General features: G+C 44.1%; 1 protein-coding gene across 2 annotated transcripts; it reads right to left on the bottom strand.

Moving 5' to 3' along the window:
• Window positions 1–10,810: 10,810 nt before the first annotated feature.
• On the bottom strand, window positions 10,811–20,649 carry gmnc (geminin coiled-coil domain containing). Of its 2 annotated transcripts, none has more exons than XM_080186067.1 (5): window positions 20,499–20,649; window positions 17,281–17,455; window positions 16,495–16,580; window positions 14,141–14,257; window positions 10,811–12,933 (listed from the first exon to the last, which is right to left on the bottom strand). In XM_080186067.1, exons 1-5 carry the CDS (start codon window positions 20,499–20,501, stop codon window positions 12,253–12,255), a joined length of 1,062 nt encoding a protein of 353 aa, XP_080042193.1. In that variant the 5' UTR covers window positions 20,502–20,649; the 3' UTR covers window positions 10,811–12,252. The 2 variants fall into 2 exon arrangements, with proteins under 2 accessions (XP_080042193.1, XP_080042194.1); XM_080186068.1 differs by lacking the exon at window positions 20,499–20,649 and adding an exon at window positions 18,670–19,091.
• Between the last annotated feature and the right edge of the window lie 512 nt (window positions 20,650–21,161).

The following is a 21,161-nucleotide window of genomic DNA, read 5'->3' as shown; positions in this document are numbered from 1 at the left end:
GGCAATTCATCAGTGATACCTATCTTTCAAAGCAGGGTCAATGTGCAGATTTCTGTGCAGCACCCCCCCCACATCCCCCCACGCCTGACAACTAGACATCTGACCTTTCCTCTGACTTTTAGTTGTGTGTACGGCTTAATGATCATAATAGAATCTGTCTGGTGCTGTGTGTGAAATGGGTTTGAACTGTCCGACCCCAATTTTTAGTATTTGTCCAAAGTAAAGAACTAACAAAACGTCACACGTATCTCGACATTTGCATCCTTCAATACTTCTAGGTTGGTTTGAGCTGTGGAAATGTAGCATTGAAAAATGATGGGGATCTGGAGCATGAAAAATGAAGAGAAAAGATAATATCTTGAAAATTGTCACCATCTCTGTAGGGACCGATAACTGATAAAAAGAGATATGAATTTCCCAGTGACCATCTCAGAAAATCACACAAGGTTTTATATTTTTTGACTTTTCCCATAACAAAGAACAAAGAGCAATACAGCGCAGGAACAGGTCTGTTGGCCCTCCAAGCCTGCACTGATCACCTTTACTTATCTAATCCAACCACTTATATCCCGCTATTCCCCATTTATTCATAAGCTTGTCAAGGTAAGTCCTAAAAGTCGCTAAAGTAACTGCCTCAACCACCTCACTTGGTAGTGCTTTCCAGGCCCCCACCACTCTCTGTGTAAAAAACTTCTCCTGCACTGAACGTCTCCCCCACTTATATTAAACTTGTGCTTGGATGTGGAAAGGATATTTCCTCTTGTGGGAGAATCTGGAACAAGGGATCACTATTTAAAAATAAGGTGTTACTCATTTAAGACAGAGATAAGGAGAATTTTGTTTCACTCCGAGTCTGATGAATCTTTAGAAATCTCACCCTCAAAAGGCAATGAAAGCAGAGTCTTTGAATGTTTTCAATGTAGAGGTAAATAGATTCTTGACAAGAAGGTGGAAGGTTATTGGAAGGTGGACAGAAGGTTACAGTCAGATCAGCCATGATCTTATTGAATGGCGGAGCAGGTTCAAAGGCTAAGTGGTGTACTCCTGCTCCTAAGTCATATGTTTGTAAATGGGGAGAAATGAGCCTGGGAGAAGCTGGGAGTAACTCAGATTCCCAGTTTCTGTCAAGACCATGGCCGTAATCTAACATTACCATAAGCGTCAGAATTCTATGCTGTACCTATCCTCGGAGTATTTGATGGAGACAGTGTAGGGGGATCTTTACTCTATTTCTAACCCCATGCTGTACCTAGAATCGTACTGTGCAGAAGAGGCCCTTTGGCCCATTGAGTCTGCACTAACACATTAGAAACACCTGAACTCCCATCTAATTCCATCTGCCAGCACTTTGCCCAAAGCCCTGAATATTCTGATGTGCTAAGTGCTCATCCAGAAAGTTTTAAAGGATGTGAGGCAACCCGCCTCTTCTACCCTCCCAGACATTGCATTTCAGACCATCACCATCCTCTGGGTAAAAAGGTTTTTCCTCATATCCCCCCAAACCTCCTGCCCCTCAGACTGAAATCGTGTCCCATCGTGACTGATCTTTCAACTAAGAGCAGCTGTTCCTTATCCACTCTGTCTATGTCCTTCATAATCTTGTACACTTCGATTTGGTTACCCCTCAGTCTTCTCTGCTCCAACAAGAACAACCCAAGCCTACACAACCACTCTTCATAACTTAAATGTTCCATCCCAGGCAGCATCTTGGTGAATCTCCTCTGCATCTCCTCCAGTGCAATCACATCCTTCCTACAATGTGGTGACCAGAACTGCACACAGTACTCTGGCTGTGCCTCATCAAAGTGCTGTACAACTCCACCATAACTTCCCTGCTTTTGTAATCTATGCCTTGAATGGTAAAGGCCTTTTTACCATCCTCCTAACATACCCTTCTGTTTTCAGAGATCTGTGGACAAACAGACCAAGGTCCCTTTGTTCCACAGAACTTCCTTACGTCCTACCAGTCATTGAATACTTTCTTGTCAAATTACTCCTTCCAAAGTGTATCACCTCACATTTTTTAGGGTTTAGTTCCATCTGCCACTTCTTTGCCCAATTGACCATTCTGTCTATATCTTCTTGTCCTATCCTGGAATTTTTTGATGGAGACATTGTAGAGGGAGTTTTACTCTGTATCTAACCCCGTGCTGTACCTGTCCTGGGAGTGTTTGATGGGGACAGCATAGTAGGAGCTTTACTCTGTATCTAACCCAGTGCTGTATCTGTCCTGGGAGTGCTTGATGGGGACAGTGCAGAGGGAGCTTTACTCTGTATCTAACTCTGTGCTGTATCTGTCCTGGACTGTTCGATCGACAGTTCCGACGCACCACAGTGAAAAACCACACCAACCTCCTCAGAAGACAAACACGGGACACGGTGGACGTCGTCCAGTACTTCCCCAGAGCAGAGAATCTACAACATCTTCTCCGGAGCCTTCAACATATCGTTGATGAAGACGAACATCTCGCCAAGGCCATCCCACGCCCCCACTTCTTGCCTTCGAACAACTGCACAGTCTCAGACCATTGTCCGCAGCAAACTACCCAGCCTTCAGGAGAACAGTGACCATGACACCACGCAACGCTGCCACAGCAGCCTCTGCAAGACGTGCCGGATCATTTCACTGAGAACACCATCCATCAAATACATGGTACGTGCTCTTGCAACTTGGCTAACATTGTCTACCTGAATCGCTGCAGGAAAGGACGTCCCAAGGCATGGTATACTGGGGAGACCATGCAGACGCTACGACAACAGATGAATGAACATCGTTCGACAATCACCAGGCAGCACTGTTCTTTTTCTGATGAGGAACACTTTAGTGGTCACGGGCATTCGGCCTCTGATCTTCAGGTAAGCGTTCTCCAAGGCAGCCTTCACGATACACGACAGCGCAGAGTCGCTGAGCAGAGACTGATAGCCAAGTTCTGTACACATGAGGACGGCCTCAAGCGGGATCTTGGGTTCACGTCACATTATCTGTAACCCCCACGACTTGCCTGGACTTGCAACATCTCACTTATTATACCTCACAAGAGGTTATTGCAGAAGGTCAGGGGACATGGAGTTGGGGGTAGGGTGTTAGCGTGGATAGAGGATTGGTTGTCAAATAGGAGGCAGAGAGTGGGGGTCAATGGGTGCTATTCGGATTGGCGGTTGGTGACTAGTGGGGTGCCCCAGGGGTCGGTGCTGGGGCCTCAGCTATTTACCATTTATATAGATGATCTGGAGGAGGGAACCGAGTGCAGGGTGTCGAAATTTGCTGATGACACCAAGATTGGGGGAAAGGCAAATTGTGCGGAGGGTGTGGAGAGTCTGCAGAAGGATCTAGATAGGCTGGGCGAATGGGCCAGGAAATGGCAAATGGAATTTAATGTTGGCAAGTGTGAGGTGGTCCACTTTGGTAGGAAGAATGGTAGGAAGGACTATTACTTACGTGGCGAAAAACTGCAGCAGGCGACGGTGCAGAGGGACCTCGGGGTCCTTGTGCATGAGTCACAAAAACCCAGCTTGCAGGTGCAGCAGGTGGTCAGGAAGGCGAATGGGATGCTGGCCTTCATAGCGAGGGGGATTGAATATAAAAGTAGGGAGGTCTTGCTGCAGCTGTATAGGGCATTGGTGAGGCCGCAGCTGGAGTACTGTGTGCAGTTTTGGGCGCCGCACCTGCGCAAGGATATTTTGGCCCTGGAGGGAGTGCAGAGGAGGTTTACTAGGCTGATACCGGAGTTGAGGGGATTGAGCTATGAGGAGAGGCTGAATAAACTAGGCTTGTACTCGTTAGAGTTTAGAAGAATGAGGGGAGATCTCATTGAGACGTATAAGATGATGAATGGGATGGATAGGATAGAGGTGGAGAGACTCTTCCCGCTCAAAAAAGACAGTAGGACTAGGGGGCACAGCCTCAAGATAAAGGGGAGGCGGTTTAGAACGGAGTTGAGGAGGAACTTCTTCACTCAAAGGGTGGTGAATCTCTGGAATTCTCTGCCCGTTGAAGTGGTGGAGGCTGCCTCGCTAAATATTTTTAAGAAGCGGGTTGATGGGTTCTTGATAAGAGAGGGGATTAAGGGTTATGGGGAGAGGGCGGGAAAGTGGAACTGAGCCACAACAGATCAGCCATGATCTTATTGAATGGCGGGGCAGGCTCGAAGGGCTAGATGGCCTACTCCTGCTCCTATTTCTTATGTTCTTATGTTCTTATTGTTCTATCTGGAGACAATACACATCTCTTTAGCCTGTGCTTAATGCTCTCTCCACTCACATTGTCTGTACCTTTAAGATCTGATTAGCTATAAAGACTCGCATTCCAATCATTATTCTGTAAATTGAGTTTGTGTCTTTATATGCCCTGTTTGTGATTAGAACTCCCACTCACCTGACGAATGGGAAGCCAGCACTCCGAAAGCTAGTGGTGTTTGCTACCAAATAAACCTGTTGGACTTTAACCTGGTGTTGTGAGACTTCTTACTGTGTTTACCCCAGTCCAACGCCGGCATCGCCACATCGTGTTTGATGGGTTCAGTGTAGAGGGAGTCTTACTCTGTGTCTAACCTCTTGCTTTACCTGCCCTGGGAGTGTTGAATGTTGAGGTTTGCTAACCTGTGCTGCAGCTGCTCTGTTAATGCTCCAGAAGAATTTTGCCTCAAACCACCTTTTTCATCGCCACACTCCATTAATGATCCCACACTGAGCAGTCAGTGGCTGTGTGATTTACTAATGAAATTTTCAGATGTATGATTGTAATTGTGTCATGTTGCTGTTTAAGAGACCACATAAATTATTGCTATGTCTTTGAACTTCCTGAGTAGATTAAGCTTTCAATTAAAAATGTCCAGGACTGTTTCTTTGTTTGTAGTCCATTAACATACACAAGTGGAGTCACTCACGAGGTGGCTCCAAAAATTTAGTGATCCAATTCTTGAAGCCTCCAATTTTCTTCCAGCATCAGCAAGAGGAAATATCCTTTCCACATCCACCCTGTGAGGAGTCCTCAGGATCCTTATGTTTCAATCACCTTTTACTCTTCTAAACTGCAGCAGTTACAAGAACATAAGAACATAAGAAATAGGAGCAGGAGTAGGCCATCTAGCCCTTCGAGCCTGTCCCGCCATTCAATAAGATCATGGCTGATCTGAAGTGGATCAGTTCCACTTTCACGCTTTCTCCCCATAACCCTTAATTCCCCTGTCTATCAGAAATCTATCTACCCGTGACTCAAATATATTCAATGAGGTAGCCTTCACCACTTCAATGGGTAGAGAATTCCAGAGATACACCACCCTTTGAGTGAAGAAGTTCCTCCTCAACTCCGTTCTAAACTGCACCCCCCCCCTCCTTATTTTGAGGCTGTGCCCTCTAGTTCTGCTATCCTTTCTAAGCGGGAAGAATCTCTGTACCTCTACCCTATCTAGTCCCTTCATTATCTTGTAAGTCTCTATAAAATTCCCCCTCAGCCTTCTAAACTCTAACGAGTACAGACCCAGTCTATTCAATCTCTCTTCATAAGCTAACCCGCTCATCTCTGGTATCAGCCTGATGAACCTTCTCTGTACTCCCTCCAAGGCCAATATATCCTTTCGCAAATAACGGGGACCAAAACTGCACACAGTACTCCAGTTGCGGCCTCACCAGTGCCCTGTCCAGTTGCATGAAGACCTCCGTGCTTTTATATTCTATTCCCCTCACTATAAAGCCTAGCCTGTCCAAACTTTCTTCATAAGACAACCCACCCATTCCTGAAATTAATTAAGTAAATATTTCTCAAGTGCTTCTAATGCTTTTACATCTTTCCTTAAATAAGGAGACCTGTAGTAATTCAGCCAAACTCCAGATTCCTGTCACCAATACCCTTAATTATGAACCAAAGGGAATGATCCTGTCTGAGGCTTACAGTCAGGTAGTCTTCACCTCGGGACCTATAACAATGGTCCGGGTAGAGTAACAGATTCAAAGACTCCCACTTACTGCTGCACATTGCGCAAGCCTTTGCTCACTCAAGTTGGCAACTCATACGCCACAAAGCCCATGGGGAGATTGACCGATGGTCACCCATGCCCTTTGTGAGCATCAGAACAAGACCAATGCTGTGCACAGTACTCCAGATACAGTATGACCAATGCCTTGCGTAACTTAAGTATAACCACCCTAGCTTTACATTTCAATTATCCTCGCAAAAAACAGAAACATTCTATTAGCTTTCTTAATTATTTACAATATCTGCATACAAGTCTTTTTGTAATTTACGCACTATGAATTTCACTGAATCATAATGTCCAGTGTCCATCTAAAGCTGTCTTCCGACAATAAAGCAGTGGTTATATTTCAGAAGTACTTCAATGTTTATGAAGTATTTAGGAAAATTTTGAAACCAAGATAGGGTGTCATAATAATCTAACTTGCAATTTCTAAACTGAATAACGGATTGAAAGGCTGGAGAATGAAAATGAGGAATAATATAGCCCTGGTCTGAATGAATGGTGGAACATGCTTGAGGGGCTGAATGGCCTCCTCTTGATCCTAAGTTCCTAACCTTTCCTGCTTTGAAACTCTATTTTGAACAGTATACAGAAAAACCTAGAAACAGAACAAAATTAGTCATTTTAATTGTCCTATGTTTCAGACAGAACAGAATTAAGTTGTACAAAAATGTTTACATCCAAATTAAAGTTTAAAGATTGACAAACATTGGTAGAGTTAAAAAAAACAAAGTTAATTCTCACATAAACATTAGATCTATACAAAATGCACAATTATATACAATGGTTAATTCCTAGGTTAGAATTCAGGGTACAATCTCTCACGTCTACAGTCTCCTCAGGCCTGATTGCCAGGTTATATTTAAAGACAACAGTTTCTGGGCAGTGTTTCTGCGATTTATTTGGTAACTGACAGAATTAAAGTGTTCTGTTTGGAGCACAGTCTATCCTGCCTGGTAGAGGTTAGCTGTCTGTGGGACGAAATTCAGGAATTATATTTCCTATGTTGAAGTACAAAGTTCAAAGGCCAACACACACAATGCAGGACACCACCAAGGTGAAAAGGTACAAAAGAGGTGAATCAGAACATCATGATTGGTCGGCAATTCAGTTGTCCTCAGTGCCTCCAACCATTTGTTTGGTGAAACCAGTCAGGACGCCTCCTTCTACTTTCTCACCACTATCCACTCACGCACACTGGAATTAGATGCATATACAGACAGACTTGATGGTGATGCCTTCCAGAGTCAAATGTCCTTCCAATGCTCATTGCATAGACTCACTTACAAAGAATAGCAGCCTGGTGGAGGTTCTACAGAATGGTCCGAGTGAGAGGGAGACAGAGAGTGAGAGAAAGAAGTAAAGAACTAAAAAAGTGGAGTAGAGATGAAGAGAGAGGCAGAAGTGTGAAGCGAGATAAAGAGAAAATTGGGTAGAGAAAAAGTGATGGACAAAGAGACAGAGAGAGTGAGAGAAATGGAGAAAGGGAGATGAGGTAGGCACAGAAAGATGTGGAGGAAAGAGAACACAAAGAAGGCCAAACGGAGACAGTCGGTAGGGAGAGAGGAGAATATTGGGATGGCAAAAGAGCTGAGTGAGACAGGAAGAGAGACAGATACAATGTTTTTCCCTCCTCTCCTGAATCCTTACCAGAGAACAATCCCAGGAATTTTAGGTATTGGGCATTTTTAAGTATCTCACACAATTGTTCAGTAATCATGTGTGAGCATACACAGCATGCTAATACTCTATTATAATGCAAAGACTATCGCACTGAGACACATTTTTGTCCAGTAGAGTAGGAACTCTTCACTGAGTAGGAACTCCTGCTCCAATGGTCCCTCCATTACACAGGGTGCCAGAACTATCCACGCATCCCTACCCACCATAGCCTTGACGAGTTCCCGTATCAAAAACTGGGAATGTGCTGATCTGTGTGGTTCAGCTACTGACAAGGTAAATTCCAGGGGAGCTGACAGCTGCTCCTCAGTCACTGACTGGCTCAAAGCACAAATCCATCCTGATGTCAGCCATGGCTCAGTGGATAGCACTCAACCCTCGGAGTTAGAAGATGAAGTTTCAAGTTCCGCTCCTGGGTCTTGAAACAAAAGCCTCGACTGCCACTCCAGTGCAATACTGAGGGAGGGCTGCACTATCAGAGGGCAGACTGCAAACCCAAAGCCATCAGCTTCTCCGTCTGGAGGATGTGAAGGATGGCTGGGAACATTTTTGAAGACAAATGGGGAGTATTCTACCCTTCAAACAAAACCACTAAAAAATTCATGTTCTGGTCATTTTGTCTGAGAGCTTGCTGTGCCAAAATCAACCTCTACATTACGATCGTGCCAACATTCTAAAGAAAATCCATTGGTTTGTGAAGTGCTTTGGGACAGCCCGAAATTGCAAAAGATTCCAGAAAGATGCATTTCTTCTGGTGACTTTGGATATTGGATAAACCTTTTAAGTCTAAACTTTACCATTGCCAGTGTTAAAAGTTATAGAGCAACAACTTTCCCACAGCAGCCAGACATTTTGGAAGATTACTTCTGACCATGACAATTTTGCAGCACCCACCCTTTCAATATGACAAGGCTTTGGTGATTGCCTTTGGTAGTGCCCCAGAGCAGGATCCTGAATCTAACTGACTCACAGCACTGATGTCACCGGCCTCAAATTCCAGAAACAAGTGCTGCCAAAGCACATTTAATATTAGTAAAGTTAATTGGTTAGAATTGTCACCTATTGGGACATTTCCCAATAAAGAACAGTGTGCTTGTCATCGCACATTATTTTCTCAACACATTTTTGCCCCCTCTTCCACTCCTGGAAGTTTTAAAAACCTCACTGGGATACAGTTCCACATTGACCTCTCACTGGGATACAGTTCCATGTTGATTCCTCACTGGGATACAGTTCCATATTGTTTCTCACTGGGATACAGTTCCACATTGACCCCTCACTGGGATACAGTCCTTCTGGCAGTAGTTGTTTTCACACAGCAGATTGTGTGTCAACAACCAATTCTGGCATATATGTCATCAGGGCAGCATGATTGTAGCCTCATTTAGTAGAGATATACCCACTTGATACCATGACCAATGTCCATAGCCCAAGTTCTGAAACAATTGTAATGCTCCAATCATTGCTTTAACTGGTACAGGGCAGAGATCAAACAAGATAGTTTGAGTTCCAACCAGATAGCCATCCATGACAGATTTTATATATTTATCAAGCTGACAAGATTTGCAGGTGTGAATCACATAGCAATCACATAGTGAATGCAACATGGAAGGAGGCTGTTTGACCCATCGTATCTATGCTATCTGATACAGCCACCTATTAGTCATATCCTCCTGCTCTTTCTTCATAGCCCTACACTGAGGAGGCAAGGTAGCAAGCAGAATCCCAGCAGGATTGCAAAGTGGATGGGCCGAGATCCCGTGGCACCAATTCATCTAGGCACCCAAATTCCCAAAGCATAAATCTGTAAAATTCACTCTCATAACAGTTACCATATCGCTGTCTTTAGCTGCTTGATTATACAAATTGTGTGTTTGTTATAATACAAACTAGACTTCAAGAAGTTCCTTGTTGACTGTGAAGCAATTTAAGCCGTCTCAGAATCACGGAAACCTATGAAAATTCCTTTTTCTTTCTTTTTATAAAAGATATGAAAGGCTGTCATAAATTAACAAATGTGGTCAGGTCATTACCTTTTTTTTCTACACTGCAGCTAGACTCTGTCTACAATGCTGGTGACATTGACAACGCCTTTCAAATCTTTCCTATATAGTGAGCACAGGCACAAGAGGAAATTAGATATAGCTCTTATGGATAAAGGAGTCAAGGGATATGGGGAGAATTTGATGATCAGCCATGATCAAAATGAATGGTAGAGCAGACTTGAACAGCTGAATGTCTGACTTCTGTTTCTGTGAGTAAAGTTATTCTGGAGTGATTGCACATAGGTGAGACAAAATGGCAGCTTATTTTACACACTGGCTGCTTTTCTTTCCAAATGGACAGGTTGGAAGGACAAGTGGAAAACTGGCTATCAATTTGCTATCATTATTTTATATTTAGCTCAATATTAATCTCAACTCCCCTCAGCTTTCAGACTGTTCACTATCCCAGGTCTGCTCCAGTATAATCAAATTCATTTATATACATGGCACTAATTATCAGGAAACTGTTGAAACATTCTTTATTAATCTTTTTTAGTAAGAATAATTAGTTTCACATTTTAATTATCCTCAATCAATGACTAAATGGCACTCAAATAATGGGGACTTAGTATTAATGGGTGCTTGATGGGGGTAATAATGAGGTTTCAGTAAGTATATAAATGGGAACATTAAGAAACTATATCATAAACGAACATGCCACGAGGGTTCATTTACAGAGGAATAGATGGTTAAGCCACACTTGGAGCACAGAACACAATTTCTGTCTCTGCATTTATAAAAATGACGTATTGGTTTTGGAGAAGGTACAAAAAAGATTCATAAGGATGACACCGGAATTGAGAGTTTATAACCACCAAGAAAGAATGAAGAAGATGGAGCTTTTCCTCTCAAAATGGAGGCTGAATGGTGACGTAATAAAGATTTTTAAAACTATAAAGTGGTTAGATAAGGTAGACATTGGAAAAGTGTTTCCAGTTGTAGGGGGTACCACAAACTAGGGGTTTTCATCACAATTACTCTTTGATAAATCCCTCATTAATAAATAAGCCCCTTCCTAACAACACATTTGGTGTTCCCACACAATATGGACTGCAGGGTTCCAGAAGGCTGCTCACCGTCACCTTCTCAAGGGTAATTACGGATGGGGAAAAATATGCCTTCCTAGCTGGTGACACCCACATCCCAAGAATGAATAAAAAATTATAAGGAATTTAGGAGAAACATCTTTACCCAACGAGTGGTGAGAATGTGGAACTCACTCCCACCAGGAATGGTTAAGGTGAACATTATCGATGTATTTAAGGCAAAGCTGGGTGAAAACATGAAGGAGAAATAAATTTAATGAGATGAGGCGATACATTGTGGGAGGAGGCTAATGTGGAATATGGCCCCATTGGGGCAAATGATCTACTTCCGTGCTGTAAATTCTGTTATCCAATATAATACATTGTCACAAGTCACACTGCTAATTTACAGCGTTAGGACCTAGGCTCACTATAATTATCACTATTAATTATCGGGAAAATTACCTTTCGCATTTATTTCAGAATATAGATCTAAATTTTCAACTTTGTTGCAGATAATTGTGATCAGAATAACGTTAATCAAATTTCATCTCTTGATTTTCAAAGACTCTCAATATTGAAAGATTTTTGTGCCTTTTTGATCAGTTGACTCTGCTGGGAAAAGTGGCACAGTTTTGACACTAACAAGTTGGAGCTCTGAGAGGCAGGTTGGAGCTCTGAAAGGAGCTCTGAAAGGCAGGTTGGAGCTAGGAAAGGGGCTCTGAGAAGCAGGTTGGAGCTCTGAACACAGCTCTGACAGGCAGTTGGAGCTTCAAAAGGAGCTATGAGAGGCAGATTGGAGATCCAAAAGGCAAATTGGAGATCCATGAGGAAGGGTGAATTCTATTATATTGATGGTTGCCCCACCAGAGGCAAATGTTTCACTGCTGAGATCTACTCTGCATAAACAATTGGATGGAACTCAAACATCTGAAGCAAACATGACCAAACGACTCCACTTGACCGACTTTGAGGTATTAGTTCCCTTGGTGGATATGCTCAAATATTTCAGTTATTCGAGTGCTGCCAAACTGTGGTCATGTCTGCCTCTTCAAGTGGATGTTCAAATCATTACTTCAAGAGGATAAGTTAGGAATTCTTTCCATTTCCTTGCTAACATTCTTCCTTCAAACAGAAACACTATTTAAAAAAAGAGACAGATTATCTGGTCATTGATCCACACTGGTGTTTCTTAGATATTCCTAAAGTTCAAAAGTCAATCACAGTGTCAAGGTGTACTGGCAGTAAGTTGCAAAGTGTTTCCTTTATCTTTGTCCAAATGAATCATAATCTGCTCCCAGAAGAAGAAAAAGATTACGCTTCTAGTCTCACTCAGGACATTGTAAAATTATACTATCCTAATTATAATGTTGAGAGTTACATTTTCAGGGTTTTATAGAAAAGACAAATTCAAGACTGGTCGGTAATTTGTGCAAAGCTGTTGGTCTCCTTCATGCTTGTGAGATTTCAAGTGCAGAGAACTTGTATGTTTTTGTAAACAGTTTGTAATGGTGACAGTGTCAGTGCTCAATCAGCCTGGCTGGGGACCCAGGTGAACCTCCAACCTCCCTCCCCATCACGCTGCACAAACGCTTGGCCTTGGCAGAAGGTATGCGTCTTCACATTGCGGTGGGGATTGAGTGAGGTGGAGAAGGCCACATCCGTTTTATTCGGGGCTGCCTTGCCTGTGTGAAAGGATGATCCTGTGGACTGGTAAAGTGCATTGCTCGGGTGAGCTAGAGGTGGATAATGGGGGTCAGGGGAGAGGTTTTTGTTACAGGAAGTATCCATTGAGCAGGGGTTAAGAAGGAAATCCACTGGGGATACAGGATCCTGGACATAATCTGCCGGTACTGCATAGTCCGTGTTGAACTCAGTCATCTTCAGTTGATCTCTGCTGTAATCAACCAATGTTTCAGAAATAATGGCACTATAGTTAGCTGAAGAACTGTCATCAATAGTGTTGGCATCTTTTAAACCCAAGGTTTTGAGCACCCAGGTTTCGACATAGGGAGTATGATGGTCATCTTGGGCAGTATGGTAGCTACTTCCGTTTGTACAGGTGGAATTTCCTCGCCCTCTCTTTGCAAAGTTCTCTGATGCTGGTTGGTCGGTGTAGTAAATACCAGGCTCCTCCTGCTTCTCAAACAGGCGTTTCTTACATTTGAAGATCCCTCCTTTCTTTTGCCCATTTTGTGCCAATAATTTCTGTTAAAAAAAAAGCCACAGTGAGATGCTCTAAGTCTCAAAAGTAGAACAGAAAGAGAACTTTGAAACCTTTTACAGTCAATGGAGCAGTCTTGAAGTCTAGTCACTGTTGTGATGTCGAAAATAGGCACGTAATTTGTGCACAGCAAGATCCCACATACAGCCATAAGATAAATGACCAGATAATCTGTTTTAGTGCTGGTGGGTCAAGCATAAATATTAGACCAGAAACCAGCGAGAACTGCCGTGCTATTCTTTAAATTTGCTCCTTGGGGTCTTTGGCATCCACCCCAGAGGGTAGACAGTTTAATATTTCAGCACCATGGACAATGCAGCACTCTCTCAATATGCTCCTGAGGTGTTGGCCTATATAATGTAAACTGGAGTGGGACTTGAATTCACAACCTTCCAACTTAAGAGTCAAGAATGCTAGCTAGTGAGCCACAATGACACCAAAATGTGTTCATTGATAATCAAAAAATCTTATCTAAAGTATGCCTGGTGCAGTCCCAATCCAATCCCCACTGGAGGTGAACACACAACACTGAACAGCCCCAGTCAACATGTTGATTATGATCATTCATCAAATGACAAAGATGTCAAGAACAGGAAATGAAAACTGACACATTGACATGATGGGACAAACATTCCTGACACTGGGATCAGTGCACTATGTATTAGGCAGGTGTTGAAGTTTTACTCTGTATCTCACCCCATGCTGTTCCTGTCCTGGGAGAGTTTAATGGGGAGAGTGTAGACAGAGTTTTACTCTGTATCTAACCCCATGCTGTACCTGTCCTGGGAGTGTTTGATGGGGAAAGTGTAGAGGGAACTTTACCCTGTATCTAACCCTGTGCTGTACCTGTCCTGGGAGTGTTTGATGGGGCCACTGTAGAGGGAGTTTTACTCAGTATCTAACCCCATGCTGCACCTCTCCTGGAAATGTTTGATGGGTATATTTTAGAGGGAGATTTACTTGTATCTAATGCTGCACCATAAGTAACCTGGGAGTGTTTTACACCAACACTGCAGCCTCAAAATGGAAATTTATTACATTACTCAGTGCTTATAGCTTGTGGTTGAACATAAAGATGTAGAATTTGACATTTAAGGACATCTGATCTGAATCTTAATGGCTTTATAAGTCCACTGAAACAAGTAGGACCCAAGAGTCCTGAAGCTTATGTGCACTTTGACAACCACCTACCCTGGCCTTCTCCTCCAATGATTTGACATAAGTAGAGTTTAGGTATTCTCTCAACTTGCTGTTTTCCTCATGGAGTCTGGCAAGTTCTTCCTCCTTTTGTTCAAGAGTATCCTGTAGCTGTGGAAATAAAAGAGATCCATAAAAGAGCCAGTACATTTAAGGAGGTAATTCATGACCCTGAGCAAAAATATATCCCAGTAAGGGAGGAAAGATTCTAAGAGGGATAAACCAACCATGGCTAACCAAGGAGATTAAGGAAAGTATTAAATTGAATGAAAAAGCATATAAGGAGGCAAAAATCAGTGATAGCCCCAAAGACTGGGATAAATTCAAAATCCAGCAAAGGACTAAAAGGATAATTAAGCGAGAGGAAATAAACTACAAAGGAAAACTAGTGAGAAATATACAAACTGACAGTCAGATCTTCTTTAAATATATAAAAATGAAAAGAGGGGTCAAAGTGAACAGAAAATGAATCTGGGGAGATAGCTATGGGGAACAAGGAAATTACAGAGAAGTTAAACGATATTTCGCATCAGCTTTCAAGTGGAAGAAATTTCAAACATCCCATTAATACTAAAGAATATGGGGGAGGAATTAAGTACTATCACCATCACTCAAGAAGTAATATTAGACATACTAATTGGCTAAAGGCAGATAAGTCTCCCGGCTTGCATCCTTGGATCCTAAAATAAGGAGCTGCAGGAGGATAGTGGATGAGTTAGTTACAATTTTCCAAAAATCCTTGGATTCTGGAAAAGTATCAAAAGATTGCAAAACTGCCAATGTGATATCCCTATTCAAAAGGAGAGGTCAATTAGTCTAACCTGTATTGTTGGAAAAAATGTTGGAATCAATTACTAAAGAAGTAATAGCTGCACATTTAGGCTGTGGAGCAGAATCTTTGTGTATATTTAAGGCTGAGAAAGATAGATTTTTAGTCAGTAAGGAAATCAAGGGTTGTGGGGAAAGGGCAGGAAAGTGCATGTGAGGAAAATTGGATCAACCATGATCCTACTGAATTACAGACCAGGTCCGAGAGGCCAAATGGCCTAATCCTGTTCCTATTTCTTATAGTCTTACATGCACAATAGGCTGAATAGTCTCTATCCAGACTGTATTAGTGTATGTTTCTAAATTGTTGCAATCTGAATAAAAATCTAAAATACTATATAAGTCCCTGATAAATCTAGTTTTACATTCTGGGGTATGGAGTAGCATGGTATGCTTGAAGGAATCAGAGCACTAAAACTGGATAGTAGCAGTCCAATCAAGGCAGCCTTCCTCTCTGATACATAGACTCATGGGACAGTTACAACACAAAAGGCCATTCAACACCTCTTGTACATAACTGTTCTCTTCAAGTAAACTGCACCTAGTCCCACTCACCTGCCTTTACTCTCTAGCTATCCATTTTCTGATTCTTCCGATAATACCCAATTCTCTTTTAAAAGATACAACAGGCTTAAGTATTCACAAATTTGTGCTGGGGAGGTGGTATTTCAAAAACTGGATTGAGTTTTTTGCAGAAGTGACAAAGATGACTGATGAGAATAGGGCAGTGGATGTTGTATACATGGACTTTATTTAACAAGGCCTTTAACGAGGACCCTCATGGCAGGCTGATGCAGAAGGTAAAGTCACATGGGATCCATTGTGAGTTGGTAAGTGGATACAGAAATGCCTTGGTCATTGAAAGCAGAGAGGAGCAGGAGAAGGCTGTTGTTCTGATTGGAGATCTGTAAACAGTGGTGTTCCACAGGGACCAGTGCTAGGACCCCTGTTGTTTGGAATATAAATAAATGATTTAAAGGAGAATGTAGGTGATCTGATTAGTAAGTTTGCAGATGACACAAAGATTGGAGGAGCTGTGGATAGTGAGGAATACCCTGCCAGAGGAAGTGGTAGAAGCAGATACAATAGCAACATTTAATAGGCATCATGACAGATATGTGAATAGGCAGGGAGTAGAGGGATATGGACCATGTAGACACCAAAGTATTTAGTTTAGAAAGGTGTCATGTGTTGGCGCAGGCTTGGTGGGCCAAAAGGCATGTTCCTGTGCTGTATTGTTTTTTGTTCTTCTTTGTTCTTTAGCAAAGGTTCTGAAAATTTTGTCAATTTATTGGGTGATAGATGGAGCTGAGACAAAGGTCAGCCATGATCTAACTGAATGGTGGAATAGGTTTGATGGGGTGAATGTCCTCATCCTGTTCCTGTTTTCTTGGATCACAGATATTGTAAGGAAATAAAATTATTGATTCTGATTGTCCAATGGTTATTGGTTTGGTACACATTAGATAAACACAGGCGAGCAGATTCACAGAATCATGAGAATTTTATCAATAAATTACCTGTTTGTTTTTGTAGAGCTGGGATGACAAGTGGCCTGTCCACCTGAAATCATCATGCACAGCAGTGTCATATTCCAAGAAATAGTCTAATGAGAAATGAAAACAAATCATAGAGTGATGCCAGTCACTGAGTTATAACATGCTGCTTGGTGCCGGAGTATATCCGGTCATTCATATCATTGGGTGCCAGTCTATATAAACTATCCCTGGTGACTTGAGGATAAGTCAAGCACCCCGCAGCCAGACCAGCTCTCCTACCACCCACCTCCTCGCCACAACCAAGCTCCCCACGCCCTCCACGACACCTGTTTCCCTCCCTTCCTCTTGGACTCGAGTCTCCGGCAGTTCGGCTCTGGAGGTTGCAGTCAATCAGCGGGAACTCAGTCTATCCACGCGACTGAGAGCATGCGGAGATTGTCGGTTTAATGTTTAGCCCGGGTTATTTATACAGGCGGGTTCCAGGCGAAAAAGCCAAAGGTCGAGGCAACAGAGTGTGTAAAAAAAAACCCAGAAAGACATAGCAAGAAGGGGCTGAGTAAACCGTGGAGCTGGGACAGTTCTGCTGGGTTAACCTACGCTGAGTTCCCTTTGCGATTAGGGTTTAGTGACTATTCTTAGAGTTTAGTAGTGACTATTGTGAAAGTTTAGCGTCTATTCTTAGAATTTAGTGACTATTCTCGGAGTTTAGTGTCTATTGTTGGCACTCTTGGGGGACCCAATCCCTGGTGCACTGACTGGACAGGGTTTCTGGGGGAGTTGCTCTGTGTCCAGGGCTGTGTCTCTTACCTTGTGGCTGTGCTTCTTGCTGGCTGCTTCTGCTGTTGTCCAGGAGACCGCCCGGACACTGAGAGTACCAGGTTTCCATGGAAATGTCAACACTGGCTGACGTCGCGTCCGAGGAAGAGTACTCATAGTCCTGCTCTCCTACAAAGCACTGGTCCTGGCAGCACAGAATGGTGTTCTGCGGATGGAGGAGAGGGTGACGGGGGAGAAAGAGAGAGAGCGGGGAGAGGGAGAGGGGGGAGACGCAGGGGAGACAGAGGGAGAGGGGGAAGAGAGAGGGAGGGGGAAGAGAGAGGGAAATGGGGAAAGAGAGGGAAAGGGAGAAGAGAGAGGGAGAGGGGGAGAGAGAGGGAAAGGGGGAAGAGAGACGGAGAGAGGGAAAGAGAGGGAGGGGGGAGAGAGAGAGGGAGGGGGAGAAAGTGGAAGAGGGGGAAGAGAGGGAGAGGGGGAGAAAGAGGGAGGAAAGAGAGAGGGGGAGAGAGAGCGGAAGAAAGACGGGGAGAGAGAGGGAGGGGAGAAAGAGAGGGGGAGAGAGAAGGGGGAGAAGAGAAAAGGGGAGGTGGGGAGAAAGAGGGAGAAAATCGGGGAGAGAGGAAGGGGAGAGAGAAAGGGAAGAGAATTGGGAGAGGGGGAGGTAAAAATGGGAAGAGAAAAAGAGAGAGAGGGACAAAGAAAAGGGAGAGGGGAGACAAAGGCGGCGGGGGGAGAAAGGGAGGAGGAGAGAAAGGAGGAGAAGGGGTTAAGAGAAATGGGGAAGAGGAAAGGGAGTGTGGGGTAGAGAAAGACGGAAGAGAGGGACAAAAAGAAAGAGGGGGATGAAGAAAAGAGGGGACAGAGGAAGAGAGAATGAGCGAGGGAGGAGAGGGGGGAGGGAGAGAGCGGGGAAGGGAGTAGAGAGGATGGGGACAGAAAGACGGAAAGGAGTGGGCAGACAGAGGGAATGAGGTGGGAGGAGGGAGCAAAGAGAGAGGGCGAGGCAAAAAGGAAGAAGGATGAGAGAGGGGGGACGGCGGGGTGGGGGGGAAGCAGGGGAGGGGAGGAAGAGAGAGAGATGGTTACACACACACAATTGGAAAAATAAGAATCGAATCACAATTAGAACTGGAAGGATTTTCGCGGGTTGGAACTCCGCCATTCTCAGAGTTGGCAGGTCTTCCCCAACTCTCGCATTTGTTGGATTTTGCCCATTTGTTTTGCGTTTCACTTGGCGAAACTATTTGAAACTCGTGCTGCTGTTGGTTTCTGGGCGGGTGTGGGGTCTGTTTCTGTTTTCCCGGCACATTGAGATTCCCGGACATCTAACTGTCTCTAATCTGGCACAAGCAGTGTCTTTCCCACATACACCCCACCCCCCAGGGAGAGACTGACTCACACAACTGGCCTCATACACACATCAGCAGCTCCACTTTACAACTTTCACAACTTTATTCGCAGTTTTACAAGTTGAGAAGTGGGATTCCCGTGGCTTCCAGTTCCGCGCGCTCACCAGAGAGGGATCGATGGAGACAGAGACAGAACAACGCCAACTTACTGAAGGAGAGAGAGAGAGAGAAAAAGGAGATGGAGAAGGGAAAAAAACACACAAAACTGAAAGTGGCAAGGGCAAACAGATAAATCTGCTGAGAATGGACGGGAGATAGTGGTGGAGTGAGAGATCGAAAGGAGTAGAGAAAAATAGATAAAGAGGGAGGGAGGGAGGCAGTAACAACCAGAGAGAGAGAGAGTGGGCGGGGCAGACGGAGGAAGGAGTCAGATAGTCAAAAACCGAGTGAAAGAAGCAAAGCATAAAGAGAGAGAGACGTAGGATAGAGAGGGAGAGGCACAGAGAGGAAAGTGAGACATAGAGAAGATGGAGTGACAGAGAGGAGGGAGGCGCAAATTGAAAGGGAAGGAGGGGTCACAAAAATGGAGTGAAAGAAGGAGGGCTGGGATAGACAGAAAGGAGAAGGGTTAACGAGGAGAGATAGAGACTGTCAGAGGAGAGTAAAAGGAAATACACCCATTGAAAGCCTGGAAAGGGGGTGTGTATGTTGGGGGGGGGGGGAGGCGGAGAGGATAGAGAGAGAGAGTGAACCTGCCCATTATTGAAACATTATCCACCTTCTTCAAACGTTAGTTTCCAGCCCCCAAACACAGTGAATAGAAAAGAAGTTGCACTCACTCTCACCCACACACATTAGACAATGCAGAAACAGCAATCAGATTACAGAATAAGGAAATATTCCATTCAAAGTGCACAATCCTAAAACCACACATCAAATACCTTCCCCCCCTGCCCACCTCCCCATCCCCAAACACACACACACACACCGCATTTAAACTGGTGTAGGAGTCGTGGGAAACTTTATAAACGTCTCCCGTTGAAGCTGTTGCTCTGGGGGATTTCAATACCCTGCAAACTCAACTATTAACTCAGGATCCTAGTCTGATCAACTCCTTCATCCTCTCTCTCGGAGACGCTGAGCAGCCACTGCACATTTTTCTGCTGCATCATTACCATGCTAGCAAGACATCAGCAGCCCATCAACCCGAGTCACCCTGAGCAGTGAATCACTGGCTCAGTCCCTGGGCACGGTGAATAATGCAAGGACATGAGCTTGTAGGTACACTTTGATTCAGAGGCCTGAATCTGATGTGAAACACAAGGATTCTTAGAAGAATCAGTCCGCCTCCAATGGGGTCCGAGTGGAATTAGCAGAAAGCTACAGTGGTCAGGTAGAATTCGAGCCTCTGGACCCTTATAGCTTCGTCTGAGAGGAAGAAACAATTAAGAAAGTGGCACTACATCCAACTTTCTGTTGCTGTTTTGTTTGGGAGTGTGTGGGAGCTAGTTGCAGAGTCAGTGAGTTACAGCCCGGTGCTTTAGAGTGTTCTCAATCCCCTTCTCTTTTCTCAGCGAGCTCGCTTTACACACTGTCCCCCTCAGAGTAAAAGATCCTTCTCAAAGAGCAGACTGCACGCAACTCCTTGTCAGTAAGTTGGGAAGATCTGTGGGAGTAACATGCGGGATAGAGAAAAAGCAACGATCTTGCGGACAGCCTTTCCGATTGTCAGAGTTTGACTCCCGAGTTCAGGTACAAGGGTTCACTGAGCTGGGAGATTCCCTGATATCTTTCAAAGGCAGTCTCCTGATTGATGTTAAAACGTTCTATAATGTAAGTAAATGTTTACAGAGTCCCCCCTCCTTCCACCCTCATGCTCAACTGCTCAAATTCACTTACCATCTTGAAGTATGTGTGTTGGAGAGGGGAGCCAAACTCACAGGCACACACGATCTGTTTAAAACCCCACAGCCCTTTAAACCGACCTCAGAGTGTGGTCCCACGGTGCTTCTGAGCTCTGAACTAAACCAGTGACGCCTCGTGGACCAACTCAACGAGCGATCTGATTTGGTGCAAAGCTGTCAACCTTGTGACGTGAATAAGCAGCAAACCTGCTGAAATAAAAGTCAAGCAAGCAAGGAAAAAGAGGGGGTGGGGGGAGAGAGAAACCCCCTCAGTTTTTCTCAGAGTCTCCCGATCCTTCGGGGCCACACTTCTCTCTCTGTCTTTCCTGCAGAGTTCCTAGTTGCTGGAATAAATCGGGGCAAACATGAAATGGGTGGTGCAAGAATTGCAATCTGTAGGTTATAATCTGTCCTCGCAACATTTTAAATGCATTCTGACTTACAGGAGGACTGGGTGGAGTCTGTGAAGTAGCTCTGAAGAACTAGATTCCCTGGTTAAAGGCATGGAATCGAGCTGCAGTACTGATTTTTTACTTGGGCGTTCAGATTTCATGAACTGGAAGCTTTTTTCTTGCTCATTCAGTGTCAAAGGCATTCTTCCCTGCTTTCTGTACAAGTGGGGGTAGATCTCAATTAGAGAAGTATCTCCGAGAGCTTT

The sequence above is a fragment of the Carcharhinus amblyrhynchos genome, chromosome 3 (assembly GCF_965287045.1).
Source record: "Carcharhinus amblyrhynchos chromosome 3, sCarAmb.v2.hapA, whole genome shotgun sequence".
Taxonomy (NCBI): Eukaryota; Metazoa; Chordata; class Chondrichthyes; order Carcharhiniformes; family Carcharhinidae; genus Carcharhinus; species Carcharhinus amblyrhynchos.
Note: the sequence above shows the minus strand (reverse complement) of the source record. Positions and strands in the feature narration are given on the sequence as shown.